The sequence below is a fragment of the Carettochelys insculpta genome, chromosome 3 (genome assembly GCF_033958435.1).
Source record: "Carettochelys insculpta isolate YL-2023 chromosome 3, ASM3395843v1, whole genome shotgun sequence".
NCBI classification, from domain to species: domain Eukaryota; kingdom Metazoa; phylum Chordata; order Testudines; family Carettochelyidae; genus Carettochelys; species Carettochelys insculpta.
The window spans coordinates 32,835,671-32,852,728 of record NC_134139.1 but is presented as its reverse complement, the minus strand read 5'-3'; the positions used below and the strand labels follow the sequence as shown (position 1 = coordinate 32,852,728).

The window sequence follows — 17,058 nt, the reverse complement described above, 5'->3', positions numbered from 1 at the left end:
GGGTAGGGGGTTAAGCCTGGGGTGGGAGGGGACGCTGCAGTTAAGCCACGAAGTGCAGGGGGTTAGACCCAGGCAGCAGGGTGTTGGGGCAGCAGATGAACCCAGCCAGGGAATTGGAGTCGGGGTTGCAGGGGTGGCAAGCAGGGGGTGGGGAGCTGGAGCCCCATGCGCGGGTTGAAGCCGGAGCCCAGTGCATGGGGGTAGGAGGATGAGCTGGGGCCGCAGGGGTTTGAGCCAGACAGGAGAGAGGTTGGATGGGGGGTGCACTGGAGTGGGTTGCTTGGGCCGGGGGGGGGGAGGGTGTTGGAGCCCCCCCATGTATTGAGCTAGGCGCACAGGGTGGGTGAGCTGGGGCCTCACGGGGATTGGGGCCTAGGTGCGTGGAGGGGCTGGGGCCTGGTGGTTGGAGCTGGGTCTGCAGGGCCTAGAGGGGAGCTCCAAGTGTGCAGCTGAAGCCCACCACTGGGGGTTTAGCTGGGGCCAGGGGAGTGGGAGAGTTGGGGGGGTGTTGAGCCAGCGGGGGGGTTTAATGGGGTGAACTGGCATGGCTGTCAAGTGGCCCTGCTCTGGGAAGCAGGGAGAAGGGGGCATTAGCCTGTCTGGTTGCCCGCAGGACAGGCAGCTAGGTGGACTAAAAGCCTTCCCCCTACCTTCCCAGAGCAGTGCCTAGCACCACTGTGGGAAGGCAGGCGGAAGGGAGTCTTAGCCTGCCTAGCTGTTCACAGCTGCAGGAAGCTAGGCAGGCTGAAAGCCCAGCAGCTTCACATTGTGCAAAACACACATTGAAGCGAGTTTTGCACAACATGAAGCCACATAAAACCGGGGACTACTGTATTTACTGTCGACAGAACTCCTTAAGTCATGTGGACTTTTTGTGGGTTTTGTTGACAAAACATTCTAGTGTAGACATAGCCCATAAGTCCCGTACACTGTCTTGACATAATATTCAGAGTCAGGCAGCAAGACAACAGTAGTGTGACATTTTAAATCTACATTGTAAAACCAGCCAACACTCTTTACAGGGGGAACTGTTCCACTTTAATACCACGTGATTATTTCTCTGCCACATGGTCCAGGAATCAAAGCTGTAGTTGCTTTCCCATTTTAAGGCTAGGTCTACACTGGCACCTTACAGCAGCATAGCTGTGCCTCTACAGCTGCGCTCTTGTGAGGTGTGCTGTGTAGCAACTCCATCACCAGGAGAAAGCTCTCCTGGGGCATAAATAAAACCATCTCCAACAAGAAGTAAGTTTGTCACCAGGAATGCAGCTCCCACAGATCAAGTGCTGCCTGCACCAGCACTTTTTGTCCTTAAAATTTTTGTGATTCAGAGGACTTTTTTCACACTCTGAATAACAGAAGTTTTAAAGACAAAAATTGCCAGTATAGACAAAGGCTTTACACGCTGAATTGTAGTTTATTTTGTAGTCATCTTTCACCTTTAAGATTTTTTTTAAAAAAAATGCAGTTTCTCCATTAAAAATGATGACAAATAAGAGTACCTTATTAGTACTTTCCGTATTAAATCTTTTGCCGTAGTCTGGAGTGGTAAATATCTGATAAAGTTCAAAGCGACTCAACATTATCATCAGAAAATGGTTTGGATCCATCATGGATGCACCTGTCTATTTAAAAAAAGGTTCAACAGAAAAATAGAAGAAGTATATTATACACATAAAAACTGAGCAGATATAATTATGGCATGGACGGATATTATGCACAAAGTATTTTATCTGTTAACATATTCCTTATGGAACTTGTTTTTCACCAAACTTAATAAATTAACTTACTTATATCGGTCCCAAACCTGCGAGTGAGGTTCACAGATGTGCCTGAATAAAGACCAAGACCTGCAAGACCAAAGCTACTTACCTTTTTGTTTTTTACCAAACAGTAGAAACGCAAGATTATTTATATTAACAATATTGAGAGGCCCTAATTGTGGACAGGACCTCACTGAACAAGGGGCTTTAAAAAACAGAGACACTGTCACTGTCCCATAAAGGTTACAAATTAAATTTTTTCACAAACATTATATAGATGAAATCTGTACAAGTTTATTTTCCATTCTTAGGTTTCTCTCATCACTATCTTTGTTTCTGCCGCTCCAATTTGTGAAACTAAACAGAACTGTGGATCATGTAACATACCAACATAAATAAAATTTGTTTAATCTTATTTAAAAATAATTCCTCTCTGAAAAAATTGAAAAATGAAGACTTTCCCAGCTTTCCTGATAGCAATGTAAAAAGAAATACTGGTTTACAATGTGATAACACTCCTTTGTCAGCACCCACCTCCCCCCAAATCTACAGTTTAAAAAAAGAATGATTGTTAGGATTGATAATTGCATAAATGTTATATATTTGAATTACCTGGACTTATTTTTTAAAAACAAAATAATCTGTGGGCGAGTAGTTACATTAGGGACCCAGAGAATACCTATTCTCTACCCAGGAATATGCTATAGCCCCCTGCTGATGCACATTGAACAGGGACAAATCAAAATTCCTAGTCAGGGCCCTGGGCAGGTCTGAGAGCATACAAAGCCTGCGCTCAGGGTTGTAGTACCCAGAAGCCCTGGTACCCGTTGACATCTGCGCTGCTACCAACCTGCTAGGTAGTTTGGTTACCATAATTGAGTGGTAATTTTAAATACAGTTTCAGCGTGTGCATTTTACATGCTATGGCAATGATTTCCATATCTGCATCAAAACACAAGGTAAGAGAGCTGTGGCCAAAACAATCCCCTGAGGTTCAACAGCCATAGTACAACAACAAGAGCCACACTAGCTTCTCCTTGTTCTCACATCTCCCTTTAATACAGGAGAGAGGCACAACAAGCTGTGCTATCTCTGACATAAACCCCCACCTCAATCAGTGAAGAAAAGGAAGAGAATGCTTGTTTCCTAATCTGCGAACGGTCTGAGGCATGAAAGAATAGAGGGACATCTCTAATCTATTTGCGTGTAACTCTGGTACGGATGTTTGTTCCCTAACGCGTATGTTATCTTTCTAAAACAGGGATTCCCAACTTATCGGTCAGGACCCAAACATGGGTTGCCATTAGACTTTCTAAGCATCACCAGCTGGGTAGCTCAGAGCTGCATGTGGGTCTTGAAGGAGCCATTTGCAGCTCTTGTTGCTGCCGCCGCTCACTCCTCCAGCTCCCAATCCCTGTCAGGAAGAGCTGAAATGGAACTCAATTTAATCGGTTTAAATGGCCAGCAGGAAGGATCCGGCCATTAAACTAATTAAATGGAGTCTCATTTCAGTGTGGCAGAGCAGGGAACTGCTTGTGCTGCAGGTGGGGGAAGAGAATAGAAAAGTTAGGGGAGAGCAGCACGGAGGAGGTGGTGGTGGCGCATTGAAGGAGCAGTGGGGGACAGCAGTGATGCTCATGTGAGGTAGGGTGGGGGGCTGTGAGGGGTTTAAGCCTGAGGGGCGGGGGGGTGGAAGTCAAGATTTAAAAATAAATTTTTTTCCCAGGAAGAATCTACCACCCGCCTCCAGTTTTGAATTGCCTTGAGTCACAAAGTCTTACTGAATTGTCAAAATGGGTCCCCATCTCAAAAAAGTTGGGAACCGCTGTTCTAAAACCTTTGGGAAGGGATGTTAGGTGTTCACTGATTCTTGTCATGTTTGGATTTAACCAGTTCAAGGTTTAGCAGTGCCACTCACTCCCACTCACCTTGCACTTACTACTAGCAACCCCAGGTTCTACTGTTGCCAGAAGGCAACTTTAAGGGCAGTGCTGGAGATCAGGGAGCTTTGGGAACCATAAACCCAGGAATATGCCATATCCCCCTGCTAATGTTCACTGAATGGAGAGAAATCAAAATTCCTATTCAGGGTCCTGGGCAGGTCTGAGAGCAAACAAATTTTTAAATTTAAATTAAATTTAAATTTTTATAACGAGAATATTTTAAACTAGAGCCACATCGGCCAAGTACAGGCCCACTTACTTCCAACCAGAAGTTGGGATCAAAAATAGAACTTAATATTTATATAGTTAATAAATTAAGGGCCTTATTTTCTGAAGTGAGAAGCAATTCAACACTTGGTAGGATTAGACCTCATGTTTACCACTGTGTAGACAACAAAACTAAAATACAAGAGTTCCAAATAAAATTTTACTTGTACAATTGATTTATGTATACCAGCTCTATGATTAAAACAGTGCATGAAAAAGATAGCTAGAAAGTTAAACGTCTTAACATTTTATACCTTCTATATTTACAAGCAACAGATGTGCCAATCCCAATGTTCAAAAATCATGAAGTTGTCTTAAAAAATGGGATTTTACCAATACACTTGCAGTCCTTTTCAGTTGCATTCTAGTTTTTAAGCATTTATGAGTCACATTTTCAAGCTTCTCTCTTTAATCAAGAGTACTATTTTTTTAAACAAAGATGAGATTTAAAAGACTATAGGTTGCACCTCTGAAACCGGCATTCTGTTGTCCAGCAGGATGAGGGATGCTCCTGGACCAGAGGGCCAGGGCAGGAGTGCACCCAAGCTAGCCTCCCAGAAGCCCTTCAGGGGACAGTGGGTCTGAGTCCGGCATCCCCAAGAAGCCTCATGGGGGGCGGGGGGGGGGGGGGGCAAGGAGGGGGATGCCAGAACTCCCTGGCAGCCGCGCTCAGAGCTTGGGAGCTAGCATCCCCGGCTGCCAAGGAGCTGGCAGGCCAGTGCAGAGCCAGGGTCAGGGAGCCAGCATCCCACAGCAGCCTGGCACAGAGTCAGGCCCAGGGATCGCTCTCTGGCAGGCCAGGGTGGGTGGCCAGGAAGGCACTCACCTCCCCTGGTCTGGCAAAATCCATTGCCTGGGACCAGAGAGGTCTGGAGGATGCCAGGCCAGGAAGGTTCAACCTGTAGGATTTTTTCCTATAAATACATGAACAAACAAACAAAGCCAGCTATTCTGAGACTGGTGAAAATTGCAAGAGTTGATAACACTGAGATAATTAAGAGACCCCAACTGAAATGTTTTCTCTATGGTTTTTCTGTTTGTTTAGTTAGTTAATTTGTAAACTCTACAGAATACAGAGTTTCACAGTTACAAAACCCCAACACGGGACCAAAGCGTGAGCCCATCCAAGCACCTCCAACCTGGACAGAGAGGGTCAAAGGCCTAGGTCCCCAGCCTCAGGCAGGGGCCTTGTAATCTGGACCTCGGTGCCATGACTGAAGACCCTAACAGCTTTTACTTCATCCCACATGATATGGCCTAGTCTTCAGCATTGGGACCTAGTAAATCTAAGTTCTGGTGACCGCAACCCACTATCACAATCCACAGCTTGAGAACCACTGTCCCAAAGAATCTGTTTTTTCCTTGAAAAAGATGTTTTAACACATACAGGGAGAATTGAAGCCCCTATAAAAGAAAGTATGTTAGAAATTCAGGACATACAGTCTGAAGGTTTTGCTATCAATTTAATATCCATATGTAACATTCACAACAAAAAAAAAAGTGGTTACCTGAAGCATTATTATGTCTTTGTCAAACATCTCTCTTCTGCATTTCACATTATGATAGTAATATATCTGAAAAATAATGCATTTTATTTAATACATTCTCCTGTTCTGAAAATGCTTTTCCTCAAGGGAGAAACTGTGTCTTATGATAGAGGATTAATGGAAAAAGGATAAAATTAGCCAATGTATTAGAGAAATACCTGAAAAACACCAAGTGCACATTGAATATCTTTGTACCTTTGATCCTCTGTGAGGCAATATATCTTAAGACAGGTAAAGAGGAAACTGGAACAACCATAGATCTAGGTTGGCTAATATTTTCAATTAGGAAAGACACTTTGCCTTTTTTAGAATTTTTCACACCCTCAGTTGTTTACTACAGTTGGAAATTCTCAAGCGAGTCAGTGAGAAGTGTGTTTTCTTTCTCCCATGACATTCAGTTCAGATTTGGTGTCATACATGCTTTTGAGAACTGCCATGACCTCCTATGGACTGCCTCGTCAACATTTTAGTAATGTGCCCATACAACTTAAATATTTTAATTTAAGACTGCATCACATTCTGCCCAAAGCTGCAGTACCCCACACAGCAGAGGAATCCCAAGAAACAGCCTCTCCTGGAGCTTTTAGGGAGAGGGAACACCCAGAGACACAGACTTTCCAGATTTTCCACAGCAACTGCAGAACTCGTGTTTCCAGTGCCTACTTCTGGTAGACCAAATGAGTAAGGACCTCCCTCTGCTCTGGTGAGGAAAGGGAGGGAAAAGGATCTGGGCTGGGCTCCCCAAGAACCCTCCTTCCCATCCATATGTCCATTCTGTCTGCCCCGCCCCCCATCTCCAGGAAAACAGCTGTCTGCTCCAAATAACTAGCTTATTTACTCCTTTAGTTCAGGGATTCCCAACCTATGGATTGCAATTAGATTTTCTAAGGGTCTCTGGCTGGGCTCTTAAGGAGCCATTTGCAGCCACATGACTCCTCCTGGGCTCCCAGTTCCTGCCCTGTGGTGCTGAAATGGAACTCAATTTAATTGGTTTAACAGCCAGCAGGAGGAATCCTGCCCTGAAACCAATTAAACTGAGTACCATTTAAGCCTACAGAGCAGGAAACTGCCTTGCTGCAGGTGGGGGAAGGGAGTAGCAGAGCTGGAGGGAGACAGGCAGAGAAGGAGGCAGCCCAACAAAGGAGTATTGAAATGCTATTGTAACTTAAAGAGGATTGTTAGTGTGTATACTCCTGGACAGAAGACAGGGCCTAAGCATTATAGAGAAATAGTGATATTTAATCTGATTTAGTATTCTTACTATTGCTTAATTGGCCTGTCTCAAGATAGTCCATAAGTGGCTTCTTTTAATTAACCAATTTATATTTTAAAATTTCATAAAATGTATAGTATTTAAAACTTGTTAGTTATTTGTTAGTAGCCAACAGATCAACATACCATGAAAAAAATTCGTTTTGCTCATCTATAATAATAATAATCGTTAGTCTTTAAAAACATTTACAGATGGACATAATTTCATTTCAGGAGAAAGCACCCAAAAGGTATAAATCTCTCTTCCTAGCTATTCACAGAGAGATATACAAAAAGATCTTAACAGAAGTAACCTTTTTACCATTTGTGTTCCGAGTTTCCACCCCTTCATTAATAATAAAATAACCATGGTTAATATTTATGCGTATTCTGCTTCACTTCAATCAGGGTTTTCCCAAAAATACCTAAAAGAATCCTTATGACTCAGCAGTGGATTAAGAGAAAGAATTACTCAAAGCTAGCATACCATTGTTTCTCTAAAACTAACTATTCTTAGTTATTCTTATAGTTACATTACTTGGCATCCAATGTAAAACTACACCTTTCAACTCTGTACCACACAGTCTTAATGAACATACCTAAGAAGGCATCCACCGTATTTAATTATATCATCACCCATAATTTAATCCACAGGACCCAGAGCAGAGGAGGAATGGTGTTCAAAGAATGAATTACAGTTGTGTAGAAAATAAAGCTCTTTGTAGGTTTCCTGCCTCATTTGCTGCAGATGTTTTAAGTGTGTAATGAATGTGGGAGGGGACTTAAGGGAGTGGGGGGCTGGAGGAGGGAGTCTGGTTTTGCGGTTAACTGAAGGGACACCACAAAACAAAAACTGAGCTTATTTCCTCTTTCTGTTACGTGTTATGCTAAGCAAACCATTTTGGCAGGTAGCCACTAACTGCATATCCCTTTTTTATGGGTGCTCAACTTGAGACACATGGGGCCTGATTTGTGGAAACAGAGAACTCACCCCTGTAACTGCAGTCAATGAGCACAGTGCTCAGCACCTCCAGAAGTGAGATGTGGCAATATGAACACAAGATTAGAAATTGTGACATCCTGAATGCTAATCCCAGTTCTGCCACTTATTGTGCAGCCTCAGACTAGTCTCCTTCCCCTCCATTTACTCAGGTATAACATGAGGAAAAACAGTGCTCTCTGATCTCACAGTGGAGGCATGCAAATAAATTAATATTTGTGAGACACCCCAATATTACAGCAATGCACATCCTAGAAAAGAACATAAGGAAACAATTCCGCACTTCTTGCAGCCTTCAAATGGTATGCAATAAATAAGACTGGGACCATTAACTGAATTAAGTAAACAAAGCAAATAAAAATATTCAGCAGCTGCCTCATTTATTCAGCCTTATTCAATTTGTGAAAACTAACACTATGAGATGATGTAATTAAAGAATGATTTGAAATTTTTCAAAAACATCTCTACATGATTTAGGAGTCTATGTCCCAAAAACTTACCTGGGTTTAGGCTCCTAAACACTCACACTGTAAAAAACAGAACCTGAGGAAGTGTCTAAGCAAACAGGTCAGCTGGTTCAGACTTCTGGGGACCATTTTACAAGTATAAATATACTTCTGTGGTGACTGTGCTCCAGCTGGAACCTGGTCTCTTAAACCCAGCTGTGGGGGTTAGGCTGCAGCCGGAATCTAAATGTTACCACAGCTATTTTTAGCCATGTAACATAAGCATGAGTCAGCTAACCCAAGGTTCTGACACTCAATGCTACATGTCTTTTTCTGCAATATATACATGTGCTTTTTAAAATTAGATTAAAGAGGTGTTTTTTTTAATAGCAAGGAGGTGCATTCTAAGTTTCCAACAATAGCAGAGGATTATTACTGCAAACTAGCATAAACATATACATCACAGCTACTAACCAACTTACTTGATTAACAAGAGAGAACCCATTTCTTCTCCACATCCCTGCATGCACTTGGGCACACAGAACTAGACATCGTAGAGGATGTTCTATTAACAAAGGTGGGCTAAGTTCACTCTATAGAAAATAAAACATAGAACAGCAAAACCTTGATACATTTACTAAAAATGTAATTAAAGATGACAAAACCATCACAGAATTTTAGGAAGAGAGAAAGAACATACATACTGAAAGCATTTCATTAATAGATTAAAGTAAGTTAATCACCACTGTTATCCCTCATTTTACCTTTGTTTGATACTGCACTGGCCAAGGTTGATATTCCACTCTTCAAACCCTTAGTTCTTTTTACACTTTACATTTTTCCACATTCAGAAGAAGCTTAATCAACACTAGTATATGATTTTTGGATAGTTTAATCAGAGATCACCATTTTTGCTCTTAACTCTTCATCATTCTCTTCCTCTTCTTTTTGTTTGGATTCTTACTCTATGTAACCCTTATTCATTCAAAAAATTTAACTGTTTCTCCTTTTACAGTTAGTATAATCTATTCTGCCAGTTTTACCACCTCCTCCTTTTTTTAATACAGGTTGAACTTCTCTAGTTTGTCACTCTCAGGACCTCAACAGTACCGAACAGGAGAATTTGCTGAACCATGGAAGGTCAATATCGCTGAGCACCATTACCAACACTTTTACTGTTTACTGGGCAGCTAGAAGAGATTTAGGGGTAAAATAGCGCTAAATAATAGAACAGAACACTGAGAATCAGGACTGGGGGCTGTAAACAAACTTTACAGAGCCATGGGAAACTTGGTCGCAGACATGATAAATAGACATAAGACTATCTAAAATAACGTTGGACAACAGATGTTGATGGACCAGAGAGGTTCAACCTGTATATTCTTTCTTTATCTCATTTCTTATAACACCCCAACTCCCATTCATCCACATTTAAAATTTAAGCAATGCCCATATTGCATGAGTTGTCCTAAAACGGACTCATGGAAAGGAAGAGAGTACTGAATTAGGACACACTAAAGCTGCTGCTGCCGCCACCAACAGAAGGAGTTAACTTCTAGCAACAGTCCCAAAACTCAGCTTCAAAAATGAAGTGGAGATAAGGTATGAGAAACAAAATGACACGTTAATTTTAAAATCTTGAATGTTTTAAAAAGAACGACAATCGATTATGGGTTGCTCCTAAAGAACTCCAAATATTTAAAAACATATTGTCTTCTTAAATACAATACACACCAGAAAAGTTGTTACCCATTAATTCTAAACAATTACATGTTATTTTTCATCTTTAAAATGTATTATAAAACATTAAATTTTACAATACCAGTGGTAACAGCTCTGGAAACTTGTATGCCACTTCACTTTTGCTTAGCAACACATGCAAACCTAAATGGATATAACAAAATAAAAGATCACACTTTAATACACACTCCATATTAGTATAAAAATATATCCCTTGAAACAATCTGCATGGTTTAAGCTTTGCGAACTGTTTTAAGACACATCAGTACATCCAGTGGAAGCCTCCAAGCCACTCAGGATGTACACAATCAAATTTCATGCATATCATCAAGACTCCTAGGATATTAGGCCTGATCATGTCTAAGAATAACCTTTGGATAAAGTCTGTTTCCACTTTTATAGTTCTTGTTTTAACCATAACCTAAAAAGTTCTCCCTCTCTCAATCAAACTGAAGACAAAAAGGCAGCTAACGTAACAGATGAAATTCAGTAAATATTTCAAGAGATACAAAAAGGACACCACATTTAAACAACTCTATTCTTTTCAGATTTTCATAATGCACTCATCACTACGGCATATGACTTCTTCCTAAGATATGTCTGCTCAATAAGAAGATTTTGCGGATGTTCAGCTTTAAAATATTATGTCACACACGTTCATACATGTGCACAAAAATACACTGCTAAGTAATAAAGCTCTTTTGATTGTCCTGTTCAGCAACAAAGGGTGCATATTTCATATATACTGCTCTCCTCATAACAGAAATGTTTCCCACTTACACTCCTCTTCCTGTAAGAGCAAGTTACCAGTGATAACCCCACTTTTCCTTCATTTGGTCTTCAAACTTTAATTTTAAAGAATATAAAACATGACAAGATTCTCTTAACTAAAACATTTCTGCAGGTTGTGAAGATTCCAAATAATGTGGCCTTCACCTTCTAAACTTACTAAACCAGAGACCAAATGCCCATTTAATCTCCAATATTGAACTGTCAATATGCCAATCATTCTTGCTCTTAAATGACTTACTGATTCCATTCAAGCTAAAATTCAAGCAAAAGGGCAAGGCAACATTACAGACTTCTGCCTGCATAGCTATGTTACTCAGAGGTATGAATTTATGACCTGATGGCACAGCTTTGTGTTAAGCCGTTAGTACACGCCAGCGGTGGGAAACCTGAGGCCCAGCTGCATAAGTTCCACTGGGAATCCCCAGCTGCCCCTCTCTCCAACACACCTCTCACATACTGGCACACCAGAGCCCCCCATTTCCTCAGCCTTCCCACTCCCTCCAAGCACTTTCAGAGTGGCTCAAGTCACCTGATTTGCACTCTGTTCCAACTGCTCCCTCTCCCCCGCCTCCAGCTAGAACACTGCAAATCAGCTGTTTATGGCATTCCAGCTCTGGGAGGAAGGGGGAGGAGCTTGGCTGGAGTGTGAATCAGGCGATTCATGCCCTTCCGAAAGTACCTGGAGGAAAGGGAAGGAGCATGTAAGTGCGGGACTTGGTGCACAAGAGGCATGGAGGAAACAGATGGGGGGGGGGGGTCCTGGGTCACAGGTAGAGCCCCAGTGGGCCACGGGTTGCTGTAGCTCATGAAGGTAAAAGGAGGGACACTCATATTGCCCACCCACTATTCCTGGTTGCTCATCCATGGCGTAGACAGTTATACTGGCAAAACCGTACTGTAGCCATTATAGATTGTTTTGTTCAAGGAGGCAGTTTTATTATACCAGTACAAATTTCTCCTTTCTAGGAGCACCTTGCCACTGCAGTATACCCGTATACATACACTAGTACAATACTCCTAATATAAAATACAGCTTTCATCTATTTTCAATATAATTGCTTAATTAATGAGCCAAAATATAAGGGAAAAAATGCCATCAATAGCTAAATTCCTGATTAACAATGCTGGTTGTAATGCACAAGTATATTTTACAAACACTTCTTTAACACAAGCTGAAACAATTCGACACCACTGAGAGCTGAACATATTTCAGAAACATGGAACTATAATCCATACTTTGGGATAGATTCTCTGTCCTGTTCTATGCCCTTTGTTCCACTGAGGTGACATGAAAAGAAGTGGAAACCTCCAGTGATCCCCGTTGGGGATTCCTAGGGTATGAATGGGGTCCTCGAACAAGCACAAAGCTCGCATGGTTATCCCCAGTGTCTCTTCCCACAGCCCATGGCATGGAGATGTTTTTGATGCGATAGGGGAAGACAGCAAAAGCACACTCTATACCATACGAGCATAGCCAGAATACAATCTTACATTTGTGTGCATGCAAGAGATGTATGTGCCTGCACGTTACTTTAATTTTCTGAATCATTTTCAAAACTAGTTTGATTCCTACCTGCAAGTAAACGAGAAACTGGTAGATGAATGCTAACTTTTTCCTGAGAAACACAATATCTGATGGTCTCAACAGAATGTCCACATATACTGAGAATGATTGGCTGTTCACCATCAGTAAAACCACTGTGACACTGCATCAGCACAGTCAAACATTTCTTATAAGCTTCAATAAGTACTTTTTCCTGCAAGAAAAATTGTGGTTTGCATATGTTATTAAGAAAACAGAGTCCTTTGAAATGATTCACAATCTATAATACACTAAGGGTAAAAATACTTGCTCTCTATTTTTTCAAAAAGCAAACTCTCTTTTACTTTTCTTAATATAATCTTACTATTTTAAAAGTTAACAACTCTTATATTGACACAGAACATCAGTAGTTCCCTTCTTTCCCAAGTGCTGCTGTTCACTCATTAAAGAGGACAAAAATCACTCAACTAACTCCAATTAAACAGTAGTATGTTTCAATGTTTACCATGTATGTACCTTTCACTATATAAGCCTGCTGACAACATGCACGATTAAGGGGGATTCAAAAGCATTTACTGGTTGAAAATTACATTTAGTATTTGACTATTCTAGGCTCACAAATTCTAAAAGGATCCTCATCACATTTGAAGTCCTACTCAGCAGGTCTGCTTAAGGAATTGTAATCATAGGGACTGCTGCTCATCCGGCTAGAGTTCAGTAATCTGTTTTTCTCAGAAGGCACAGGACTTGATGACTACCCTATTGCAATATTACTCCCTGCTTTCTTCACCAGTAAGCATACTCTGAAGGTATAGTGTCAACACAAACTTTTGGATACTGATCTGAACTCCAAAATTTCAGTGTGATCTCACGTCCATTCCAGGAATCATACCCATAACTTTTTGTTAATCAGGGCCTATGCAGCTCTAATTAATCACAGATTTACATACTGCTTCTGGACAAAATAAATCTTTAAGTACGTATATTTGTTCTATCACTATTAACAAATATGCATCCTCCTGAATTTTCTTTCTAATGTAAAAGCAGAAGCAGCTTACATCTAAAGCACACCAGTCCTGCATCATTGAAATAACATGTGTTAATTTCATCTGCAATGTAAATGCTGCTTCCCATTCTGGTTCCATTTCGATATGTTGTCCTACTTGACGAGTTATTGGATCCATACCCTAAAAACACAAAGAATCATACAGATTAATTCTGTCATACCCGTCCCCCATCACACTTCTCACGGATCCTTGCATAACATTGACTATAGTGACAGAGACATGGCTGTGTTAGTCTGATGCTACATGACTGCTTTTTTGTTTTGACAAGATTGAGTAATTACTTCCACAGTTTAAACAGTTTGCTCATATCACAAAAAGTACAGAAAGGATCTGGAGAGAACTCACAGATCCAAATTTAAAAAACAAACTAGAAAAACGGCATTAAACGTTTCAGAATGCAAAAACAAAATAATGGACTAAAGAGGTCACTAGTCGGATCTGGTATGGCAAGTCCTATTTTTGATTTAGAAAGCATTTTGAGTTGCAGATTAAGAATCATGAATTCTTTTTACACAGGTATTTACTCAAGAGGGAAAACCTTACAAGGAAAAATTTCTAAATATCAAGTTCAGTTCATTAGAAACATTTCTAAGGATTTAATTTTTATTCATTTGTGGATCAAAAATTAAAAATCTGCAAAGACATTCAAGTGTGATCTAATTATGACAGCATCACCTCAGCAATAATAAATTTATTAAAATGATGAACAAAAACTAAAGTTTTTGGAAAGAAGCATGCTATCCATTCACAAAGCATAGGGTGTGTCTACACTTGCATTCCTCTTTCGAAGATGCATTTAAATGAGGTAATCGAAAACACAAATGAGGTATAAATTTGTATATTTGACACCTCATTTGCATATTCTGATTTCAAAAGAGCTTCGTTCAAAAAAAAAAAAAAAAGGAAAGCCAGTGTAGACGCTGCTCTCTTGAAAGTAAACCCAACTTCAAAAGAATCCTTCTTCCCTTTATTTAATGGGAAGAAAGATTCTTTCAAAGATGGGGTTTACTTTCAAAAGAGCAGCATCTACACTGGCTTTCTTCTTTCGAAAGAAGCTCCTTTGAAATTAGAATATGCAAATTATGTACTAAATATGCAAATTTATACCTCATTTGCATGCCTCTTTCAAAAGAGGAGTGTAAGTGTAGACGCACCCACTGAGAAGACTGAGGCTATGTCTACGCTACATGATAAAGTCCAATTTAAGGCAGTTAGATCAATTTTACAGCATCACCGTCTTCACTGTAACTACCATTAGGTCAATTTTAGGGAGCGCTAAGGTTGATACTATAACATCGTTGAAAGTGCCATGTCATAGTATAAAGTTCAAATAGTTCTAATTCAGGCTAGTGAGGAAACACCATGTCTTCAAATTGACTATTAGCCTTTGGAGGTGTCCTGTATGTATCCCATAATGCCCCACAGCTGTCCGCTCTGGCAGCTTCCATCTCCACTGCTCTACAGGTGCACATGAAACAGGAAACCCACAAATTTGAATTCAACACTAGGAAGCCCATGGCAGCTAGCCTGTGGACTCACGCTTGTATGACAAGCCAAGAAACTTCTTTATTATCAGCACAGTGAGTGCATCTACCCATTAAAAATAGCCCCAACAGGAAGTTCATGTTTCTGTCGCTCCTTCTGTAAGCTGAGCAATTGGATTTTTCTTTTCAGTACTGTGCCGGCCCCTGTGCCCCACTGTACCACGTGGTGGCTAGGCTGGAGTGTCATGTTTGTATGACAGGCCAAGAAACTTCTTTTCTGTGGTTTACATTTGTACAGGGCAGTGCCCCCAGATGCCATGCAGTCAGGATCTTTCCCATGCCGCACGTGGCTAGCCCCTGAGCCAATAAAAGGACATGCCTGCTGCGCAGAGTGGACCATGCTGCCAGACAGCACCACGTCCTGGCTTGCACATGATGAAGGCTTCAAAGGCAGGAAAGATTTCTGAGGGCTTGCTGTCGCTGGGGAGGGAAGTCTCCCCCTGCAGCAAAGATTTCAGGGGCTTGCTGTCACTGGGTGGAAGGAAGCATTTAAATTGGTCCTTCAAACGACAATCCCCCCACTCCACAACACCCACCTAATGGAATGTGCAGGAGCTGGCCCCCATACACTCAATCAGGGCTGGCCCCCTGGCCAGACCAACACACTGAAGGGCCCTTGTCAACTGGCTTTTCAACAGACAGTCCCACATACCATGACACCCCTAATAGAATGTGAGTGGGGAGGGAGGATGGATATTGCAATCTTACAGCTGGAACACCAGCTGGCTTATCAGATAGAAGCCATACCATTCTGCCCAGGTAGAGGTGCTTTCAAGGCTGAGGGAGGGAAGTGGCTGGAGGGCCAATTGAGATGGCACAGACACTTGAGTGATCCTAGGGCACGAAATCATTCATGCATGTGGAAATTTGGCAAGCTCCTCCTCAAATGAAGTAAAAATCCTAAAGGAATCAAAATGTTCCATAGAATCATTATGGATAACAATTCGTTCCTCTAATATGAATATGGCATTAGGAATATATTACCGACCACCTAACCAGGACAGTGATAGTGATGCTGAAATGATGAGGGAGATTAGAGAGGCTATCAAAATAAAAAACACAGTAATAATAGGAGATTTCAATTATCCCCATATTGATTGGGTGCATGTCACCTCAGGACGGGATTCAGAGATTAAATTTCTTGATGCCTTAAATGACTGCTTCTTGGAGCAGCTAGTACAGGAACCCACAAGGGGAGAGTCGATTCTCGATCTAGTCTTGACTGGAACGCAGGATCTGGTCCAAGAGGTAACTGTTACTGGACCGCTTGGAAATAGTGACCACAATATAATAACTTTTAATATTCCTGTGTTGGGAAGAACACCACAGCGGTCAAACACTCTGGCATTTAATTTCAAAAAGGGGAATTACACTAAAATGAGGAAGCTAGTTAAACAGAAACTAAAAGGTAGAGTAATTAAACTAAAATCCCTGGAAGCTGCATGGAAACTGTTTAGAGACACCATACTAGAGGCCCAACTTAAATGTATACCCCAAATAAAAAAACACAGTAAGAAACCTAACAAAGAACCACCATGGCTAAACAGCCATGTTAAAAAGGCAGTGAGAGAGAAAAGGGCAGCTTTTAAAAAGTGGAAGTCAAATCCTAGTGAGGAAAATAGAAAGGAACATAAACACTCCCAAATTAACTGTCATAATGTAGTAAGAAAAGCCAAAAAAGAGTTTGAGGAACAGCTAGCCAAAAATTCAAAAAACAATAGTAAAATGTTTTTTAAATACATTAGAAGCAGGAAGCCTGCTAAAAAAGCAGTGGGGCCCTTGGACGATAAAGATATAAAAGGAGCGATCAAGGAAGACAGTGCCATTGCGGAGCGATTAAATGATTTCTTTGCTTCAGTCTTCACGGCTGAAGATGTTACCGAGGTTCCTAAATCTGAGCCAGCCTTTTTAGGCAACAAATCTGAGGAACTCACTCAGATTGAAGTGACATTAGAGGAGGTTTTGGAATTAATTGATAAGCTGAATAGTAACAAGTCGCCAGGACCAGACGGCATTCACCCAAGGGTTCTGAAAGAACTCAAATGTGAAATTGCGGAGTTATTAACAGTGGTTTGTAACCTATCCTTTAAATCCACTTTGGTACCAAATGACTGGAAGACGGCCAATATAACACCAATATTTAAAAAAGGCTCTA

General features: G+C 41.1%; 1 protein-coding gene across 3 annotated transcripts in view; it reads right to left on the bottom strand.

Moving 5' to 3' along the window:
- The window catches only part of UBR2 (ubiquitin protein ligase E3 component n-recognin 2), a 112,441-nt gene that overhangs the window by 51,876 nt on the left and 43,507 nt on the right, over positions 1-17,058 (bottom strand). For all 3 annotated transcript variants that reach the window (XM_074989593.1, XM_074989592.1, XM_074989594.1), the window contains exons 14-19: positions 13,351-13,479; positions 12,323-12,506; positions 10,040-10,101; positions 8,700-8,810; positions 5,482-5,547; positions 1,503-1,625 (exon numbers count right to left, since the gene is read on the bottom strand). In XM_074989593.1, coding sequence (XP_074845694.1) covers positions 1,503-1,625; positions 5,482-5,547; positions 8,700-8,810; positions 10,040-10,101; positions 12,323-12,506; positions 13,351-13,479 — 675 coding nt within the window. The remainder of the gene's footprint in view (positions 1-1,502; positions 1,626-5,481; positions 5,548-8,699; positions 8,811-10,039; positions 10,102-12,322; positions 12,507-13,350; positions 13,480-17,058) is intronic.